At 42.5% G+C, this 22,446-nt stretch overlaps 2 protein-coding genes across 2 annotated transcripts in view; both read right to left on the minus strand.

Moving 5' to 3' along the window:
* The window catches only part of DTX4 (deltex E3 ubiquitin ligase 4), a 32,390-nt gene extending 31,306 nt beyond the window's left edge, over positions 1–1,084 (minus strand). Inside the window, exon 1 of the mRNA XM_080688191.1 lies at positions 173–1,084. Within this exon, the coding sequence (XP_080544317.1) occupies positions 173–383 (211 nt within the window). The 5' untranslated portion in view covers positions 384–1,084. The remainder of the gene's footprint in view (positions 1–172) is intronic.
* Positions 1,085–12,284: 11,200 nt separating this feature from the next.
* On the minus strand, positions 12,285–21,950 carry FAM111A (FAM111 trypsin like peptidase A). Its single transcript, XM_080688193.1, has 3 exons — positions 21,877–21,950; positions 17,282–17,399; positions 12,285–15,163 (listed from the first exon to the last, which is right to left on the minus strand). The coding sequence occupies exons 2-3, from the start codon at positions 17,360–17,362 to the stop codon at positions 13,391–13,393; spliced, it is 1,854 nt and encodes a 617-aa protein (XP_080544319.1). The 5' UTR covers positions 17,363–17,399; positions 21,877–21,950; the 3' UTR covers positions 12,285–13,390.
* Positions 21,951–22,446: the final 496 nt, after the last annotated feature.

Below are 22,446 nucleotides of genomic sequence, written 5' to 3' on the forward strand. Positions count from 1 at the left end.
TGCAGGGGGAATCTTAGGATCATGGGCAAGAAGGGCACCCTCCACGACCACCTTTGGGAGACACCACAACACGGAGGTGCAGACTGGGTGGGCCCCTGTGGGCTCGCGCAGCGGGAAATCTCAGGGCGGGGAGGGGAGGTGTGCGCGGGCGGGGCTGGGGCGGCCGGCTCACCCGTGTCCTGGCGGAACTGGTTCATTGACTGCAGGTCGATGATGTAGGGCGCGAGCCGGCTGTCCACCTGGCCCAGCACCACGCTGCCCCCGGCGCGGGGGCCGGCGCGGACCACCGCCTCGATGTGGTGGCTCACCGCAGGGCTGTAGGGACGCCAGCGGCCGTGCTCGTTCAGCCATTCCCAGACCACCACCGCCGAGGCCAAGAGCATGGCGAGCCCGGGGCTGCGGCGGCGGCGCGGCGCTGACCCTCTCCCGGACTCGGTGAGCCCGCCCTCCTCCGCTTCCTCCTTCGCCGCCGCCTCTGGGCCTCGACCGCGCACCCCGCCCCGCGCCCAGACGCCCCGGGCAGTCTCAGCTCCGGCCCATGGGCCGCTCCCCTGCCGCGCATCCACCGGGGCCCGTAGACCGGGGCCGCCTGGCTCGGACCGCGCGCCGCCTCCGGGGTCCGCCGCTGCCGCCGCCGCTGCCACTGCTCCGTGGGGTCGGGTGGCTTCATGCAAATGTCCGGCTTTCTGCAAACAGGCCCCCGCCTTGCCACACCACCCGGCGGGCGCGAGCTGGAGCTGACTGCCAGGCGAGGACCGAGCCCTCGCACCAGTTGCGCCTCGGGCTCTGCAGTCGCCCGGGTGGGATCTCGCCGCGCGCTCGCGCTGGGAATGGCACGCTGTGTTCCCCTCCCTTCCCTACTCTTCGCCGCACGAATTGCTGTCTCCGCCTGGGCGAGGGCTCCCCCTCCCTGTGGCTCTGCTCAGTTGCTTCCAGAATGAATCGCTCCTCCCAAGAGAGACACTAAGGCAAATCCGCGCCCGTGGGGGTTACGCCAGCCCCGAGACTCTGAAAAGCCACCCTCCATGACACGGCCCAAGTAGTCGCCTGGCCTCAACTTTGCCACCTCCCTCCCAGGACTGAGTTGTCTTCTTCTTCTTTTTTAAAAATGCAGCGTGATCCGTGTCTGCAGTGTCAGCTTTGAGACACGAAGTGTCTCCCGCTAGCGCACGCACCCGCACCCGCACTCGCACCCGCACACTCACACTCGCACACACAGGTGCCCATACCCCAACGCCCTTCTAGTTCGGGGTGGTATTACCTCATCTTCGCCAGCATCCTTAGCTGTCTGTCAAGGATGCATTGCCACGCCCCCTGACTACTCGGGCCGGTGCCTAGGAGCTCACACGCCCCCTACTGGCCCAAAGTGACGCCTGCCGCCCAATGGCCACACACTAGTTGCTATTCAACTCCAACCACACTGCTCAGGAGACTCAGTCCAAAGGGATGCAGCAATTTGGTGAATGAAGGATTTATATCGTCTATGATCAGAGCAGTAGTGGTTTTTCTGGCCTGCTTTGACGTTGCTTGAGTTAAGAAGACACATGCTAAATTGATTTATTCTTCAGGGTTTCTGTGACCAAAATAATGAGACACTAAGACAGACACAAGCTAGACTTGGTTATTATGGTCTTAAATAATTAATGTGGAAAATAATTTAAAAGGTCAGATTGACATCAGGATTACATGTTAATTTTGCCTGAGAATACAAACTTGGTTTTGCTGAGGTTGTGATCACATGAAACACTAAATTTATATGATCAGGATCCAGGATAGGATATCAAAAATAAAAATTATGTGTTAGGGACCGGGATTATGAATTTTTTGAAGTAAGAATTTTTCATAATATCTTATAGTCATTTTTTGTTTGTGTCCCTCTCTCTTGTGCCCTCTTGAATTACGAAGATATTATTAATATTATTATTTGTATTTCCTTAATATTATTATTTGTATTTCCCACATCTCTTTCATCCTTTACCTTGCTCTTCACAGAGTTCCAAATGCAAAGAAAAAATATCATACACACTCCTCCCAAAAGCACCAGGCTCTAGGCTACCTCTAAGCTTTTCCTTGCTGGTGGTGCCCTTGCCCAGAAATCTCCCTACCATGGCCTCCAGAAACCCCAGCATCCCAATCAAACTCAATCAACACCATTCATTAAAACATCAATTTTTAGGGTTTGAAGGGTGAAAGGGACAGGAGTAAAGGATACCTTAATTAATCCTACCAAGAGCCATTTATTATTCATATTTCACAAATGACAAGGCTTATGGAATTTATGCAATTGGCCCCAGAATATTACTTAGCCAGAGGGGAAATTGGTATTCAAAACTCAATTGGAATCCCCTCACAAAACAAAACAAAACAAAACAAAACAAAACAAAAAGAACCCCACACATGTTATATGGCCAGGCATGTGGCAATGTAGAAGTGTCTCAATGTAAAAGAAGGGAATGGATAGTGTCACAAATGTCTTCCCCCAAAAATATATGTATATTAAAAGGAAGAAAGAAAAAAGAAAGGAAGGAATGAAGAAAGGAAAAAGGAAGGAAGGAAGGAAGGAAGGAAGGAAGGAAGGAAGGAAGGAAGGAAGGGAAAAGAAAAAAGAAGGGAAGGGAGAAATTAGGTTAGAGTGTTCTGGAAGAACAAGAGTACACTTGAAGAAAAAGTAATCAATTTTATTGAGCTATTTTTACTTTCAATCTGAGACCAAGAGTATGAAGAAAGTCTGGAAACCTTCTTGTGATCTGTATCAGTATAGATCCAGAAACTATCAGTGATGATGTAAGGGGATGCTAGAAGGACCAGCGAGAAAATAGCACCTGCCCAGCTAAACCAGAAATCCCCAGGCGAAAAAAGATAAGGAAGAAAGCGTCTCTTACCTATGTCCAGCCTGATTTTGTATCTGGTCTTCTTGTATGTTATGTTAAACATAGAGAATTACAACACAACAAAAATAAATGTCTAATCGCACATGAGAGGTTTGTGTGTAGCCTGATTCATTTGCAAGCAGAAGTGAGTATTTATATGCTTGGTATTAGCAATCAATTACAGTTGTAAGATATGTGTATTTTTAATATTCTATGTTAATTTATAATTCATAATAATCTATGTGGCAATCATAATTTATAATTATATGTCAATAATAATATATTTCTATTTATGTTTCTTAGATCTTCCAATTCAACAATTTTAATTTCAAAAATCTATAGCTGCCTGAAAAAACTCAGACATTTCATTTTCATATCCAATGATATCTCTTAAATTACCTCCTGTTTCCGCCCATAAGTGGCCTAATAATCTTTAACCAAATGATGTGCCCAATTTTTAATTTGGGATATGACAGCTATAATTAAACTTCACTAATTAAAACCAATTGGAATGAAGCCAGTCTATATTGTTCAAAGCTACCATTTAAAGCTACTTCAAAAATTGCCATCATTGCTTAACATCAAGATTCAATGAAAAAGTCATTGTCTTCTTTTTCCGTGGAACATTCATGGACAAAAGTTATCCTCCTTCCCACCCCCACCCCTCCAGTTACCTATTGCTGTGTAACAAACGGCTCTAAAATAATGTGCTAAAAACATCAACACGCATTTATTTTGCACACAAATTTGCAATTTGGGAAGGGCTTGATGAAGACAAGCTAGTCTCTGCTCCACATGGAGCTCAAGTTAGCTCAAAGGATGCGTGGGGGCTGGAATCATCTGTGGGCTTGCTCATTCACAGGTCTAGTGCTTGATGCTAGCTGGCACCTGGCAGCTCAGCTAGGGCTACAGCCCAAGTATCTGCACATGGCCTGTCTACGTTGATTGGAATCTTCATCACATAGAGGTGGTTGGGTTCCAAATGAGCATGACCCAAGAGAAAGAGCTGGACTGAGTGGCATTGGCTTTTTGTAAAATTAAGTTTTTCTTAAAATTTTGAAATAATTCTAGATTCACATGCAGTTGTAAGAAATAAGACAGAGAGATACCATATACCTTTTTCTCCATGTTACTCAGTGGTAACATCTTATAAAAACTGTACCTACAAAACTGTAGTGCATCACTACTGATATTGACACGATGAGGAAACAGACTAGTTACAATTCTGCTGCTTATTGAAATAATATAATTGTATTATATAGTACACAATATATGTTATATTATTTATATATAAATGTATGCTATTTTATAATAAATGTAAATTATACAATATCCATTTTGTGTACAAATGTATGCAATATAATTTGTATCACTACAAGGATGTTGCCCTTTGATAACCACATCCAGTCCTCCCCACTATCATTTTGTCTTTAACCTCTCGCAATCACCAATATGTTCTTCATATCTGTAATTTTCTCAATTCAAGAATATTATTAAGTAAATGGAATAGTAGAAAATGTAACCTCTTGTGTTAGTGTAGTACATTTGCTACAATTGGTGAGCCAATATTAATATGTTGTTATTAACATATTAATAAGTCTGTTTTTTACATTCGGTTCACATTGGTGTACATTCTATGGGTTTTGACATGGACCCCATGGAACACAAGTAGTGGTATCTCATTGCTGCTTTAAGTTGCAATTTTCTAATGACATATGACATTGAGCATCTTGTCAACTGCTTATTTGCTATCTGTCTTTGGTGAAATGTCTGTTAAGGTCTTTGGTGCATCTTTTTAATTGAGGTGTTTGTTATCTTGTTGTTGAGTTTTAAACTTTTTTTTGTATATTTTAGACAAAAGTCCTTTATCAGATGTGTCTTTCACAAACATTTTATCTCAGCCTATGACTTATTTTTAAAATTTATTCTCTCTCCCTGTCTCTCTAACTCTCTCTCTTTTAAGAATGGGTGCTTGCCCCATCTGGCTTGCTGCAGATGTCACAGGGCCCAGGGGTGGTAAGAAGTGTCTCAGAGCCCTAACTGGTTTGGCTCAGTGGATAGAGCATCGGCCTGCGGACTGAAGGGTCCCAGGTTCAATTCCGGTCAAGGGCATGTACCTTGGTTGCAGGCACATCCCCAGTAGGGTGTGCACAGGAGGCAGCTCATCGATGTTTCTCTCTCATTGATGTTTCTAACACTCTATCCCTCTCCCTTCCTCTCTGTAAAAAAATCAATAAAATATATTTTTTAAAAAAAAGTGTCTCCGAGTCCCAGTGCTCAGGCTCACATGGACTTTCTCCAACATTGCCCAGGACTTACCTCTGCACCACATGGCAATGGGCCTTCATTCCCCTAACAGTGTCTTTCACAGAGCAGACATTTTAAATTTTAAATAAAACATAACTATTTTTTTCTTCCACGGATTATGCTTTTGTGTTGTATCTGAAAAGACAACACCAAATCCAAGCCCACCTAGATTTTCCTTTGTTAGTTTCTAGGAATTTTATAGTTTTGTGTTTTACACTTAGATCTATAATCCATTTTGAGTTTATGTTTGTGAGAAGTGTAGAGTCTGGATGTAGAATCTATTTTTTATTGTGTGTGTATGTGTGCATGGAGATGTCTAGTTTGAGCAACATTTGTGGAAAAAACGATTTTTGCTCCATTTATTGCCTTGTCCCTTTGTCAAAGACAAGTTAACTATATTATGTGGGTCTACTTTCTGGGCTCTGTTTTCTGTTCCGTTGATCTAGTTGGCTATTCTTTCATCAATACTGCCCTGTCTTGATTATAGCAGCTCTATAGTAAGTCTTAAAACTCAGTGGTAACAGTTTTCTAACTTTGTCTTCTCATTCAATATTGTGTTGGTCTTTCTGGGTGTTTTGCCTTACTTTATAAACTTTAGTATCAATATCCACAAGATAACTTGCTGGAAGTTTGATTGGCATTACATTGATTATGGACCCAGCTGGGAAGAGCTCACAACTTGGCATGATTGAGTCTTCCTACACTTGTACATGGAATATCTCTCAATTTACTTAGGTTTTCTTTGATTTCTTTCATCAGAGTTTTCCTCATATAGATCTTGTACTTATTTTGTTATATTTATACTGAAGTATTTCTCTTCTGGGGGAGGGTATAAAAATGGCATTATATTTTAAATTATACACACCGTTTGTTCATTGCTGGTATATAAAAAAGCAGCTGACTTTTGTATATTAACTGTGTATCTTGTAACTTTGCTATAATCACTTACTAGTTCCAGGAGTTTTTTTTGTTTGTTTGTTTTTTTTGTTAATTCTTTGGGATTTTTCTACATAGTACATAGACAATCATGCCATCTGTGAACAAAGATAGTTTTTTTTTTCTTTTTCCCAGTTAGTATATTTTTTATTTCCTTTTCTTATCTTACTGTATTCTCCAGGATTTCAGTTTGATATGAAACAGGAGTGATAAATGCAGACATCCTTGACTTGTTTCTGACCTTAGCAGGAAAACACCTAGTTTCTTACCATGAAGTATGACATTAGCTGTAGCTTTTCTGCAGATGTTCTTTGTCTACTTGAGGAAGTTCCCTTCCTAGTTTGCTGGGAGTTTTTATAAACAGGTGTTGGATTTTTTTTTCCCAAATGATTTTCCTACATCTATTGACATGATTATGTGGCTATTCTTCTTTAGCCTGTTGATACGATGGATTGCATCAATACATTTTTTAAATGCTGAATTAGTCTTGCATGCCTGGAATAAATCCCACTTTTTTGCTCATTTTAATATGCAGCCTTTCACTGTAATAAACCATAACCATGACTATAGTAGTTTTCTGAATTCTATGAATCCATTTATTAAATTATGGAACCTGAAGGAGGTCTTTGGGACCTTCTTGAACTTGTATGCTGAAACAGTATTGGCCAACAGGGAGCTCTGGAGTTAAAGCGGCCAATCAGAGATGCCCCACATTTTCCCTTTGCCAAGTAACCCAACATAGTCCCAGGTTCCAGGAATTAGGATGTGGATGCTTTGCAGGGATGCTCCTCACATTGTTCACGGAAATCACTTGTGATTTTTTTCTTGCTCAGACTCAATCCTGGGTGCATCACCTCCATATTACAAGAGACAATTTTTGGCCTCGCCTGACGTATGACTTGGTAAATCTAAGAGAATCCACCACTTCATGGCAGTTCTGGATGCACAGTCACTTGGTGTCTCAAGGTCAGGTGCTCCATCTTTACTGAGCCAACAGCACACCAGGAATTGTCACTCAACAGGCATATATTTCCAATGCAGATGGGATGGCCTTGCTCCAGAGCCCCAAGAGGAGTCTGTACTGTGCTTCCTCCATATGATCTTGCCATAAACTCCACCTCATATCTTTTCCCACATCTGATACTTCTAACACCATAGGGTCACCTAGGCTACACTGCACAAGTAGCAGCATTGTTTCCACCATAGCCAGGATCTTCTTCAGACTTTTTCCCAAATCTAGGCCTCATTTAAAGCTGGCAGTCTATTGTGTCACCTTGTACATGGACTGAAGCAGTATGTCCAGGTGTGGAATATGCTACTTTCAGAAACCAAAGAGCAGTGCACTTTCTTCTTCATAGTGGGGTATGCAAGATTCAGTGATTTATCTTTCACTTTGGATGAGATGTCCTGGGCATGTACCTGATCTAGTGGGCCTCTGATTCCTCATAGGGTTCATCTCCGGTTCTCCCTTAGAGGACCATGACCTCTAGGTGTTGGCTATTTCTTGATCATCTGGCCTGATTACCATGATAGCATTGAGAGGTGGTTCGCAGGAAGAACAAATAGTCCATATTTTTCATATCTACTCCATCCATGTGAGTTGAACTGGTTCTGATTATATTTTTTTCCATTGATTTTTAAAGAGACTGGAAGGGAGGGAGGGAAGGGGAGAGAGAGAAACATTGATGTGAGACAGGCACATCAATTGGTTGCCACTGTGGGGGCCTTGGGCTGGGGATCAAAACTGCAACCCAGGTACTGGTATGTGCCCTTGACCAGGAATTGAACCCATGACCTTTTGGTTGGTGAACAAATGCTCTTATCACTTGGAAACATTGTCCATGGCTGATCCCCTTTTCTCATCCTGACAGAAAAGAAGACATTCATCCAACCAATGTCCACACACCATGCACCTGAGGCAGTTGTAATTTGCTACCACATCTGGCACACAATGGCTGCAGTTGCACTTACACTTGGTTTGACTTTGTGGTAATCAACTGTTATTCTTGGGCACTTACTTGGTTTCTACAGGGCTAGTCTGATAAGTGAAATGCACATATGACAGAGATCATTATTTTTATATCTTTTAGATCCTTAAGGATTGCTCTACTTTTCATGCCCTGCTGCCTATTTCCACCCTGGTGAGTCAATGAAAAGTGGGGCAGAGTTCCCTAAAGACATAATAATGACAAGATAAAAATTGGAGTTCAGGTTGGATAAGAGAGGGGGCTAGTAAACATCCCAAGCTCTTGGAGGGCTAAACTCGAGAAGTGAGAGACCAGAGGTAGACAGAGCCTTGACATTCTGTAATTCTGTCTCAAGTCACTTTCATCCCTGATTGAATTAGGATGATCTTATTTTAGTCTGTCTATCAAAAGACAGGGTGACCCCTTCCTGGAGGAAAACAACAAAATCTAGATGATAAAGTAGGGGGTAAAGTTTCCCCCAGAAAATCAACTGCCACTTTTTCATATAAAATCCAAGATGATGCTAAAGCCAGGCTGGCTGAGCCCCTGAGTATACATAACATTTGTATTTTACTACCAAGGCTTTTTTGGGATCCTTTTGTTAGTCAACAAGTTTAGCACCAGGTTAATAATGGCTGCCTTTGTTTAGAAGGGGCGCACTGGTGGCTGCATCCAGCAGGTGGCAATGTTGTACTGGAAAATGGCCTCTGAGTGCCTGGCAGTTTTTCAGTCTTTTAACCGAAGCTGGGATTTCCCTTTCTACCAGTAGTTTGGTATTTTATTTTATACTAGAGGCTCGGTGCATGAAATTCGTGCACTCAGGGGTGGGGGTGGGGTCCCTCAGCCTGGCCTGCATCCCCTTGCAGCCCAGGAGCTGTCAGTCAGATATCCTTAGCACTGCTGCAGAGGCGGGAGAGGCTCCTGCCACTACCGCTGTGCTCGCCAGCCATGAGCCTGGCTTCTGGCTGAGCGGCGCTCCCCCTGTGGGAGTGCACTGACCACCAAGGGGCAGCTCCTGCATTGAGTGTCTGTCCCCTGGTGGTCAGTGTGCATCATAGCACCCGGTCATTCCACTGTTAGGCCGAAACCAGCTCTCTGAAATCCCCTGAGGGGTCCTGGATTGCGAGAGGGCACAGGCCAGGCCGAGGGACCCCATGGGGGCCGGGGAGGAACATGGGAGGTTGGCCAGCCGGGGAGGGTTCAAGGGTGTGTCTGATAAGTGAAATGCACATATGACAGAGATCATTATTTTTATGTCCTTTAGATCCTTAAGGATTGGCCAGTCCTGATTGGCCAGACCCCAGCAGCAAGCTACCAGTCAGAGTGTCTGCCCCCTGGTGGTCAATGCATATCATTAGCATGTTATGCTTTGATTGGTTGAATGGTCAACTGGATGATGGGACACTTAGGATATTAGGCTTTTATATATATAGTTCAGAGAGGGATTTTATATATAGTTCCGAGAGAACAGCAAAATGGTTTTGGGACAATCTACATGTTCCACATGAAGCAGTTCCTGAATAGGAGAATCCCTTCTGGCACTTATGAGATAAGAAGTGCAGGCATAAAGCACATAATTCCACAGCAGTACATTGAGCCCATCCAGAGGACCCCTTCCACAAAGTCACTCCAGCTTTCTTTCCCTATGTCAACTCTTGCCTAAACCCCATCAACTGAATTAGGGGCATTTCCTCCTTTAGGAGCACAGTGCAAATCATAGATTCTCTCCAGGAGCCCAGGGAAGTTCAGGTGATGGAGACAGGCTAGCTAAGGGTGAGGAAGTAGAGAAAACTTAATTGTCAGTCTCTTTCCCACCTTTGTCTTCCTATTCCAGGCTCAGAACCTAAGCACAGTGCTAGTTCCTCTCCCAGGTACCTCTCAGTTTCTGGTGAGCATCCCCAACCCCCACCCTACTGCCTCAGCTCCATCCCTCAGTTCTTGGTGTCTTTGGCCATGTCTGTGGCCAGAATCTTTTACTCTCATGGAACAGAGTACGATGGTGATTTGGGCACCTGAATTCAACTGGGTCAAGTTTGATTCCTTCCCTCCCATGTTCACACAAGTATATATGGCCTTTGGACCCCTTGGGGGCAGGAATATCTCAGCTCCATCTCTAATTATCTTTCTCCAAAAGCAGCTGACATTTTGGTAAAGGGGAAAGGAGGAATCAGGGGATGGGTGAGGAAGGAGACATGAGTGACTACATGCTTCTATTTTTGGTTTTGAGTGGCTGGGGTGCTTTGGGTTCAACCAAATGAACTTTTAGGTTTTAGTTCACCCAAAACTAATCAATAGTTATTGCCATCAACTAGCAAGATCAGCTGATGAACACGTGGAGGTGCTAGGAGAGTGGTGTCCCTGGAGAGGGCATGGATGCTTCATGACCCTTCTCATATACCTTGCCCTGGTGACACCTCAAGTCTTGGCTCCCAAATGCCTGCACCATGCAATGGAGACAGGGCCCCATTCCCTGTTCACAGATTCTCTCATCTTTCTTTGCAGTGGAAGCTCTTGACAGAGTTCAGAAGTTTAGTAGAGGAAATAAAGGGATTGGAGAGACCTGAGGCTGGCAAACAAGTGACAAGGTTGGCTTCTGCTACATAAGAAGGAGTGGGGTATGGATCTAAATGAGGCACTGGCTTTGAAATAGGTAACAACCTGGAGGGAAGCTGATGGGCTTTTTGGTTTTCTTTTTCCTCATCCCTTTGGCCTATCACACCAAGACATATTCAAGTCTTCCTCTTCTTTTCTTTTTCTCCCCCCGACCTCACCCCCACCAGGCCTTCTTCTTGGTTTGGATCAAACCTTCCTCTTCTTTCCCTCATGAGGACACCAGTAATTGGATTTAGGGCCCACCGGAAATCCAAATGATCTCACCTAGAGATACTTAATTACATTGGCAAAGACTCTATCTCCAAAAAGTCAAATTCACACTCACAGATACTAGCAGCTAGGACTTGGACATATGTTTTTGGGGGACACAAAGAAGGAAATAAAATGTGCTGGAAAAGAAACAAAGTATCAATGAGAAAAAAAAGACCACATTTAATGCTTTTGTGAGCTCATCTGGAATTCCCATGTAGAAAATAAGCAGACATAAAAGAGGTGGGCAGTATGAAAGATCAAAAAAAAATAGGAGAAAACTTGTTTTTTCCTATCTGTGTGGAATTTTAGCCTGTTCTTTTGATACTTCTCTGTGTCAAAAAATACTTGGTGGTAGGATTTGTTTATAGCATAATTTATTTTTAGACATAGTGAGTGTGCAGATGACTTGCAGTTAGTAATCTGCTAAAGTTGTGACATACACTTTATGAGAAAAAGTGTATTACAACCTCACTGAAAATAATTTATGATTGTATACATGTTCATGTATTTTGTGTGTGTACGTCTGTGTGTGCTGGTTACCTAGCAACACCACTTCCTTAAAAACCTAGGAATATTTTTTTTTCCAGAATCCCTGTGTTCTATGGGTTAGCATTTGTCCATGAGAAAAACTCATGAGAAACTTGGAAGGTGAAAATGAAGTGGTAGGCATTGTTTCTTGGACAATCATGGAGGTCAGACAGTACTGTGTAATATCTATACAAGCTCCCACTTAGAGGTTACATCTGATTTAGCAATTTGCAACCTCTCTGGAAGTTGTGACTCTACCATCATGGTGACAAGAGGTGGGACCATCTCAGCCTTTCCCACATCAATCAGCCACGTCTCTCCCCTTCCCAATGCTTTGACAGACACTCTCCTCCTGCAGCCTTACAGATCTCTTCCCCTGCACCTCCCACATTCATCTAACCCCTCATTCCTAATTAAATACTTTATTCTTGTAATATTTATAGTGGCTTTATTTTCCTGAAAGAATGTGAACTGATACCATAACTATATACTATACATATGCTAGATCATCTAAGACAGTTCCAATTTCATGATAAATCCCATAATATCCTGAAGAATATCATGCATTTCAATAGGATGAATATGTTCAAAATCCAAAAAAAGTGACAATACCAAGTGCTGGTGAAGATGTGAATCAATATGAACTCTCCTCCATTGCTGGTGGGAACACAGAATGGTACAGTCACATTGGAAGACAGTTTAGCAGATGCTTACAAAGTTAAACAGATTTTACTATACAACCTAGTGATCACCCTCTTTGGTATTTACCCATTTGAACTGAAAACATATGTTAACACAAAAATTTGTATGCAAATACTTATAGCAGCTTTATTTATAATCATCCCAAACCAAAAGCATCAGATTTTTCAAAAGGTGAATGAATAAACAAATTACAATATACACACATATATAATATTATTCAGTGATAAAAAAAAGCTATTAGATCATGAAAAGACACAGAGGAACTTCAATTGCATATTGCTAAGTGACAGAAATCAATCTGAAAAAGCCATCTATCTATATATATAAAAGCCCAGCAACCTGAACAGCAGAATGACCAGAATGACCAGTAGCTATGACGTGCACTGTGGCAGCCAACCAGCTTGATCCAGGCCCCAATCAGCACCCCACCTGGCCAGCCCTGCCCCCGATTGACCCCCAACACCCTGATCAGTAGTGGGGCCAGCTCGCCAACCACCTGCGGCCCCTCTCCCTGGCCTGCCCCACCCCCAATCAGCCCCCCACCCCAACTGGGGGCCAGCCAAATACCCATGATCCCTCCTCCCTGCTGGCCAGGCCCAATGGGCCCCCATCAAGGAGGGCTGGCCAGACCCCACCCGTGCACAAATTCGTGCACCAGGCCTCTAGTATATATATAAAAGCCTAAGCTACCATTACAACTGGCGACCAGATGACTAGTCAGTAGCTATGATGCACACTGACCACAAGGGGGCAGAAGCTCAATGCAGGAGCTGCCCCCTGGTGGTCAGTGCACTCTCACAGCCAACCTCCTGCCACCTGGGAAATGGGGAGAGAAGTGGGGAGAGAGTAACCAAAGAACTTATATGCATATATGCATAGTCCATGGACACAGACAATAGTGTGATAAAGTCCTGGGGTGGGGCAGGAGCTGGGTGGAGGGGGGCAAATGGAGGGAAAATGGGAGACATTTGTAATACTCGTGACAATAAAAATTAATTAGAAAAAAAAAAAGATTAACTGAAGCCCTAAATTTTGCTACCAAATGATCCACACATTTTCTAATCACTTACTTTCTATGTGCCAGACTTTGGAGATAATGAGATGAATAAGTCTTAGATGCTGCCTTCAAGCAAGTGAACTTAGGGAAAAGATATGGGAGGTGGAAAAAACACATAATTGTTACACTAGTTCTAGTCTCAGAAACAGACTGAATTCTCACTGTTCTCCCTCCTCACCACTCACCATTTCTACATCCTGCTGAGTTATGCATAATTCTTCATACCATGTTCCATAATTTTGTTTAATATTATGGAGGATGGATTCCATAGTAGAGCCAAACTCAATGATACTGGAAAATTCAACTTGGTAGTAATTACGGAAGCCAGCAGTATGCATGGCCACCAATGAACCTTTTGAATCAAACACTGGTGAGCCAGAAGACCCAAAGTAAAAAGTGGTGTCATAGGTAATCACATCAGGTCTGGGAACAATGTCTTGGAAACTTCTTTGAGTGTACATATGGATATACTGCATATCGTCATTATAACCCTTAGCCTGAAGATGTTCCCGATATTTCTGTACTCGCTGACCCTGAGGGATTACAACACAAGCATCAGTAGACTTTACCTCCCATTCCGGATAGCCAATAATATATATCAACCCACTAAGTGGAGCAGGACCAATTCCATTATATAGTCCAACAGGTACTTGTTGTCCATCTTCCTTCAGTTTCAGAACAGCATAATCAAGAAGTACATCAGATATCTCAAACCAAGGTTCAATGGAAAAATAGTTATTTTTTTCTTGTCTGTCTTCGTAACCAAATGTCACCTTTACACATTGACCAATTATGTCTGCCCACTTACTTGGCTCTATTCCATTTCCCACAATGTCATTTATTACATGCCGACAAGTAAAAATGAACAACCCTGTAAATACAAAGCAGGTGGCACAACCCGTGTTCCCATTGTTGTCCCATTCTATGTGCCCAACTGAGTCACTAAGATGAGAAAGAAGTTTGAGTATTTTAACCGGGATAGAGTTTTTTGTCTCTTTTCCAAAGTTTGTTTTATGTGCACGATATATTGTTTCCCCCTTTCTTGTTTTCAATTTCCTTTTGAAGCTTTTTCTAATTTTTTCAGTTTCTCTTTTCAAACTAGGATATTGGGCCACAATTTCTTCTTTTAACACATAGGCATTTCTTTCCTCCAACTCCGAATTCTGAGAGTCTGCCGAGTCAAAATTCTGAGTGGTTGCCAAATCAAAATTCTGAGTGGCTGCTACCTTAGAGCCCTCCTTTTTCTCAACCTCAACCTGAAAGAGCTTGCCCTCTAAGTCATCAACTGGCTGTGTGCTTTCTACAATGGAGTCCAGGTTTTCAATGAGTTTCCAATCAGCATTCTCCAGAAAGGAAAGAAATCTGCTGTCCTTGCACACAGCATCCTTGACGGTTTCTCCTTTGAAAGCATAGACGCAGAGTTTGCACCCTTCTTTGTGAAGTTCCCCGCATTTGACAATCTTTTTTATCTTCTTCCCAATTGCGTGGATAAAAAATTTGACACAGTCAGTAGATGCCTTGTCATGCCGGCCAAATACCTGGTTCCCTTCTTTCTGCTCACTTTTACTCTGGGCAAATGTAATTTCCAGGTGGCAATTTTCAGGAAAACAACTGAGAGGCATTCCAAGGTTTATGTAGCCTTCAATTCCTTCTATGCCCTGCACCAGCATTTCATGGCCTTGCTGTCGTTTTCTCTCTTCTTGGACAGCCTGAAGAGTGTCAAGTGCCACGGATAAGCTAGCCCTCTCATTATGTGTGAGCCTGTGTTTCCTTTTTTTGTTTTTCCTGTGGTGTACACGCAAGGTAATGTAAAGTACTTTATTTGGGGATATAGCCTGGTCTTTGGGTCCTTGAGTTATATCATTTGGGCCTTTTCTGGAGCCCATCTTCATTTGAGGAGTACTGGGATTATTCTCTTGTTCTTTATTGACCTAAAAGGAAATGTTAAAGTCTGTAAAATGATGGAAGCAACTCTTATATTTTGTTTTTATTTTTAGTATGCAATTCACAAAATTTCTCTAGGAAACTCAGAACCAATCTCCAAAGGCCAGTAAATAGAATTAAACCAAAGTTTGAGTTGGGAGCCAAGATATAAGCTGAGTTTCCCATCCCATCAGTTAGATAAGCTTTTAATTGTGCCAGATGGGTGTATTCCCCCCCTGAGAAATAGGAAAGAAACATCTGTTTCTAGGTCCATCAAAAACAGAAGAGATGCCTAAAAGTCTGCCAGCTCTCTTAGAAAGTTCTATCAGGTCTCTGAATAATTTTTACTTTTTCTAATTACAGTGATGGATTGCACCAAAAATTTGTTCTTATAACACCAAACTCAGCAAGAATAAGGTATCATGGTTTATTATTGGGCATTGAATGTTAAACAAAATCATCATCAGTTAACTAATTATTTGGTCATAATAACATAGTTATTTCTAATAGTAAAACCCTGATTCACCTAGCATCTTTCATGTAAAGAACTTAAATTATTTCCTCTATTACATCAATTTATTCCAAAATCATATGAAATGAGGAGCAACAAATATGGCATCTCTGTTCTTTTGATGGAGAAACTGAGGCACAGAAAGTTTTTCCTGTAAGTGCCTTTCTTAGGATTACATAATAACCAATTAATGAAGAAAGTATCAGAACTCCAATATTTAGTCCAATATTTTTACATTAGACTACATATTCTTTTCCTGTAAATTTTATATCCACAACTCCTGCTTTTATATGTCATTATCTTAAAAACCAGGGATGGGGGAGGAGAGAGGAATTACATAAGGAGGATTAATCAAATAGCAGAAATTCAATAAAAAATTAAGAGCATCTGATTCCTATGTCTAAAAGATACATATTGGCCAATAAATATTTATCATGGCATGAGTGGCAACAGATGCCACTTGCTGGTAATGGGAATAACAATGCCAGGATTGTTGCAAAGATTAAGTGTAACATCCTGTGTGACAATCCCTAGCACAGTGACTGGCACATTAGTGAATTAACTTTTATTTTCCTTCTTTGTAATGGTACTAATATTCTGGATTATTAACAAAAGAAACATAAGGTAATATAAATTTATTCTGGGCATAAATATGAACTCTGAAAGAACATCTCTCCAGCCTAATACTGTCAGAAGCATCTTTATCGCATTGTCCATTGAAATACTAGGATGGATTTCCAACTATTCAAAGAATTCTTGGGCAGATATAGACAGTTTCAAAGAGGAACCTTGGGTCTTACATGATTATTAGCTTGCACTGTCATGGAGTGGGACAGAGGAAAATAGAACTAGGCTTGGCTTGGCTTTTCTACATACTTGGATGTTCTAGTTAGAATCAGAATGAAAGAAAGGCTTTTAAGTTGCATTCTCAAATACTCACCATCTCTCAGCCTTTCGTAATAAATTCAAGGATCATTTTAGACTCAAGAAGGAATACGATGGTTTGCTATGATCAGGGAGTCCAATTAGCACAAAGGGCCCCCACTTAATGTCAGTAAATTTGAGTCCAAGTATTCATTCCACTACTGCCTTAAGAAGCAATGCACTTCTTTTCCTCTCTTCATAAACAAGTCGAGGATAAGAAAGTCCTTCCTGCTTGCTTAGTAAGCTTATAGTAAGACTAAATATTGAAAACATTATTTTATAAATTATAAAGCCCTAAGCAGATGTATTATTGTTATCAAAAAGATCAGCCATATTTGCATGGTATATATTTTCATGCTATGAAATAACATTACTTTTGTTTTTATTCCATATTTTACTGTAATACATTATATTTGATTTTTGTTGTTGTTGTTCAGGAAATATTACAATAGCTTTTTGTTAAAGACTGCTTTGATAGGGCACCAAACTCGGCAAGAATGAGATTTTTGTTAAAATTCCTCACTGCCACCCCTCCAAATGGAAAGAATACAATGATGAGAAAGATTTTAACTTATTTAATATTCCCTACATTCAATGAGGTAATTTCTTGGTAGAAAGGCTATAAACCCCAGTGTCAAGGATGGCTAAGTATAATATTGATATATTCTGTTAACAGTATTGACAAAATTACCTGAGGAAAATAGTGCTCAATTTTCATATTATTCCTTGCATTGAATGAGACTTGCTGTGACCTGTGTTTCTTAGAGCTCATGATGGCTTGAAGGTGAATAGGCAGTTCAGCTGAAACACTACAAAGGTTCAAGTTAGAGCAGTATCATCATAGCAACCATTATTTGTACAGAGGATAAGATTAACAGGGACCTTTCTCTGTAGCTCCAGCTTCCCCCTTCTCAGAGATGTTAACTTACCAAGTAGACAGTTTATCCACCAACTATAATCACCCCAATCATAAAAGCTCTCCTTGATAGAGAACAATCCTGAATACTTTACAAAAATTATCTCTAATTGCCAATGTCCACAGATACCATGCCAAGTAGGTACAGCTGTTTTTGCAATTGAGGAAAGTACAACTTAGACAAGATAGGTGACCTCCCCAAGGCCAGAGCTACATGGCAGAGATAAAATTCAAAAGCAGATACATTAGAGAAGGAATTGCAGTTGGAGAATTCAAAAGTGTGTTCTAGCTACACTGATGTTAAAATCTGGCCTCCACTTAAATTGCATATGGCACAAGGGGATGGTGTAATTTCAGGAAAATGATGGGAAAAGAACCATAAAGACAAAATAGATGTACAGTGAGAGTTTGCCTGGAAAGTTAGGAATATTGGTTGCTGCTTTACTTTGTTTGTTTAAAGAGGTATTCCCCCCTGTCTATTTCCTCTGATGTCTCCCCAGAGGAGAATGAACAATGTAAACAAAAGAGTGAAACCTTTAATCATGATAAATATCACTAGAATGGAAGCCATGGAAGGGCAGCAGCTGCCTGTCTTCATCTAACACAATGCCTGTCACATGGCAATTCCTCAGTAAAGATACATTTATAAAGATACAATCAATCAATGAATGGAGTATGCATACGACGCACTATGTCCTGTTCTATGGGCTTTTTATAAACTACCCAATATAATTCTTTTTTGTTGTTTTGTTAATCCTTACCTGAGGATTCCATTGATTTTAAGAAAGAGTGGAAGGGAGAGGAATAGATATATATAAAGAAACATCCATGTGAGAGAGATACATGGATTGGTTGCCTCCTGCATGCACCCAACCAGGGTCCGGGATTGAGCCTGCAACCAAGGTACCTGCCCTTGACTGGAATCAATGACTGGTGGATGCTCTATCCAATGAGCCAAACCAGCCAGGGCCCCAATATAATTCTTACAACCCTGTGAGATAGGTATGATTAGTCCATTTTACTGGTAAAGAACTTGAACACCCATAGAGATTAAGCTATTTACTCAAGGTCACAAAGCCTCAGAGAATATACTTTTGATGACTTTTTATAACCATTTTCAAATAGAAAAGAAAGACAGAATCATATGAGCCTCAACATACTTATCATATAGAGCTAACAAGTGCTCATTTTTTTTTTTGCAAATTGCGCCATTTAAAAAAATTTATTAGATTATTTTACAGTTAGATACATCATGACATTTTAACCCTAATCATCACTTTCTATCTCTGAAAATTTAGGACATTTTCTTACATAATCACAATACTAATTTATTTAGACCAAGATCCAATTGGAGTACATAAGTTATCTTTAATAATTATATCTCTTAACTTTATTTTATTCTAGAAAAAGCATTAATTTCTTGAAGAGAACAGAGAAGTTGTTTGCAAAAGTTTCACCTCCTGGTTTACTTCTTCATGTTGTTGCTTAATTTATGCTCTGGTTTCCCTTAAGTGGTGCAGTGTCAATTTAGATAAGTTCTACTTGAGCTTGTCAAGTAGAATTTATCTAAAGACCACGTTTTAAAGAAGCTGTGGTATATATGCAATGGAATATTACTCAGTCATAAAAAGAATGAAATCTTGCCATTTGTGACAACATGAATGGATCTAGAGGACATTATGCTAAGTGAAATAAGTCAGACAGAGAAAGACAAATACCGTAGGATTTCATTTATACGTGGAATCTAAAGAATAAAATAAATGAACAATAAAACAGAAACAGACTAATTAACACAGAGAACAAACAGCTGGCTGCCAGATTGGGTGGGGGGAGGCTGGGTGAAAAACGTGAAGGGATTAAGAAGTGCAATTGGTAGGTACAAAATAGTCATGGGGCTGGAAAGTACAGCATAGGAATATAGTTAATAGTATTGTAATAACTATGGCGCCAGGTGAGTGCTAGACTTAACCCAGGGGAACACTTTGTAAAGTATATGATTGTTTAATCACCATGCTGTACACCTGAAACTAATACAAAATAATATTAAACGTAAACTGTAATTGAAAAAGAACAAATTAAAAAGCATAGATAAGGAGTCTTTAATTTAGCTCTTTCTTAATTATACTAATAAATACCATTTTAAAATTTTGAGATGAAAATAAATAAAAAGAGACTATGCTTATACTCTTAGCCATTCAACTACACAGTGGGAGCCCTGGCTTCACCATTTTTTGGTAATGAGCTTCTCAGGAAACTCACTTCAGCCTCTCTCAGCCTTAGTTTTCCATTTGTTCGTTTTTTTGGGTGATTTGAGCATTTATTACTTTTATTTTAAATATAATTTATTTACTGTAAGTTTACATAATTTTTAAACAATGGCTACATTTTACAACTGTTTCTCAGTTTCTGAAAATTTGACAATCGGCTTTTACAAGCTGTTGGGCTCTTACCCCTACACATCACTGACCCTAAGACAGAACCACAAGGTAAAAGATTTGAAACTTTCTGAAATATTTAAACCATAACAAACTTAAAAAATAAGATATAAGTAACAAAAAATAGATTAATTGCCTTTCTGCAAGGCAATTTAATAATACATAACAAAAGATAAGCCTTACTAATTCTTTGACCAAGGCATTTCACTTTCATTCATTCATCAGTTAAGCAAATTTATTGAGAACCTATTACTGTATGTGCCAGGAACTTCTTTTTATTTTTATTGAATGTATTGGGGTTACATTGGCTAATAAAATTATATTAATTTCAGGTGTACAATTCCCTTCAGCCTCTCTCAGCCTTAGTTTGTTTGTAAACTTGGGTGTGCTGGTCCATTTCCAGCCCACTCAAGGGCTCCACCTTGGAATTCATCTCTCCTCTCATCTCTCTTCTCTGTCTCTCCCTCCTCCCGTCCCTCTCCCCTCCTTTCCCTCTACACCTGGTTCTTCTGGTCTTTCTGGTTCGTCCTCTCTCCCCTCCCCCTCCTATCTCTCCCTCTCCTTTTCTCCTTTCTCACTCATCTCTCTGGCGCTGGGCTGGCCCACTGGAGCTGAACTAGGCTGTAAAGAGCAGGGATCTGGTCTCGGCTGACCCTAGGCCTCCATCAAGCTCACTGCCACTCTCCCCCAGAACACAGCCCGTGACAAGAAGCATCCGCTGAAATAAAACCTGTGCCCGCTGTCCGGCCCACCTGGGGTAGGGGGGCGGGCAGCTTCTTCCACACTCCAGGCCCGCAGACTCCCGAACACCCGCACGCAGACCCAGCAGAGCACCCCGCCTTCACCCATCCCACGGATCACGTGGGCACCACCAACACCGGAGGTCGGCTCTTGTTGGAGCTGCGAAGCTAGCTAGCTGGCCCAGGAGAGCGCGCCCTGTTAGCTTGGACCCGCTGGACAGGCAGCGGGTGGGGAAGAGATTTGAAAAGACGCTGAACTGCCACTCTGCTGGCCTCAGGGTTATTTTCGCTTTCATATCTGCCTAAGCTTCCCCAAACCCTCCTCCCTCCCCCACTTCGCCCCATTCCATCTTCGTTGCTTTCTTTGGACACCCGAGAAGCAGTAGTCAGGTGAAGTATTTGATGTTGGTTTCAGAAAGTCCCACCAGCCTGAAACAACCTTCGGGACAGATTGACCAGAGCCTATGTTGGCAAGGAACTGGACACCATGCAGTTGGGGGCAGTCACAAATGAAGTGCACCCTATGGTTACAGGGGTGACTGCCTGGAGACATTCAGGCCAGGCTGCAAGGAGGGACAGCAAGGCAGAGCAGGTTGGAATTCCTGCTTTGAGGAGATAGAGCTGACAGACCAAGGGTGGTCTCTGTTTACAGCACACAGAGAGAACTCTGGACTGTATGCAGAGGGCTCCCCTCAGGGGAGAAGGCACAGGGCAGCAGTGGTGGAGACTACCTAACAGCAGGAAAGAACCCCCTCCCCCCAACAACAAAAATACAATTAGGTGGTATTTTCCCCAAACCCTTTCCCTGCACCCCACCTGGGCATCTCAGTTTCCTCATTTGTACCTAAAGGAGTTAAGGAGCTTGGCTCAGATTAAACTTTGTACCTGTGAATCACTCCCCCCGCCCCCCCCCCCCCCCCCCGTCCGACCGTGGACTTGTGACCAAGGAAAGTAGGGGACCCCACCCTCCAGGATCACCAAGCAGTAATTCTGGAGCTGCTCACAGCTTGTCAGTTGGAACAGCTGCCTAGAGTGTCTCCAAGTGACTTTCCAGGTGTAAAACTATTCAGCTTTGAAGGAGTGGAGCAAGAAGGGGGTCCCACAATGGAAAGCTGAGTATACACCCCTCCATACCGCCATGCCAATCACCCCCTAAGACCTCCAGGCCCCACCCAAATGCAGAAGAACCACTCACAGAAGCGGAGAATCTGCCCCAACCGTGCCAGTGACCGCTGCAGTGGGACTGGACTTTGCAGATGGCGCTGAACTGCCACCCCGCAGGAAGTGAAAAAGCCCGCGCTTCTCAGCTTGTGCCAATAGAAGGCCAGGTTGCTGCCGCCAAGAGGCGGGCGGACTGGCGAGTTTAGGGGCGGCGTCCAGGGAAGTGCCCGCGCAGCTGCCCTCGCTATCATTGGATCCTGCTGCGTCCCACTGCGTCTTGGTCCACTGCCAGCTTCCACCTTCAGTGACAGACTTTCGCAATCCTGTCCCTCCATCCCTTCCCCGCCCTTCCGGGTCCATTGTAGTCGCCTGGGAAGCTGAGCCAGGGAGGAGAGGGTGGGGGAGGAGCCAGGGGATCCGTGATTTCCTAGGGCGCTGATTGCTCTGAGCGGGAACAGTGCTCCAGGCGACCAGAATTGCTTTGTGCGCTGTGTCACCGCCTTCCCCGCCCTCCCCGCCCCCCCCCGCCCCCCCGCGCCCAGGTGCTTTGTGCCTGGTGGTCGATGCCTTCAGATGCCGCGAGGTGGGCGGCTGCGGTGGGACG

This window comes from Plecotus auritus (assembly GCF_963455305.1).
Source record: "Plecotus auritus genome assembly, chromosome: 9".
NCBI lineage: Eukaryota > Metazoa > Chordata > Mammalia > Chiroptera > Vespertilionidae > Plecotus > Plecotus auritus.

Excerpts from the sequence above, each read along its gene's own strand:
- FAM111A (XM_080688193.1), bottom strand. The coding sequence starts at position 17,362 with ATGAGCTCTAAGAAACACAGGTCACAGCAAGTCTCATTCAATGCAAGG. Across the intron at positions 15,164-17,281 it reads TTGAGCACTATTTTCCTCAG|GTCAATAAAGAACAAGAGAA; the intron begins GTAATTTTGTCA and ends ATTTCCTTTTAG.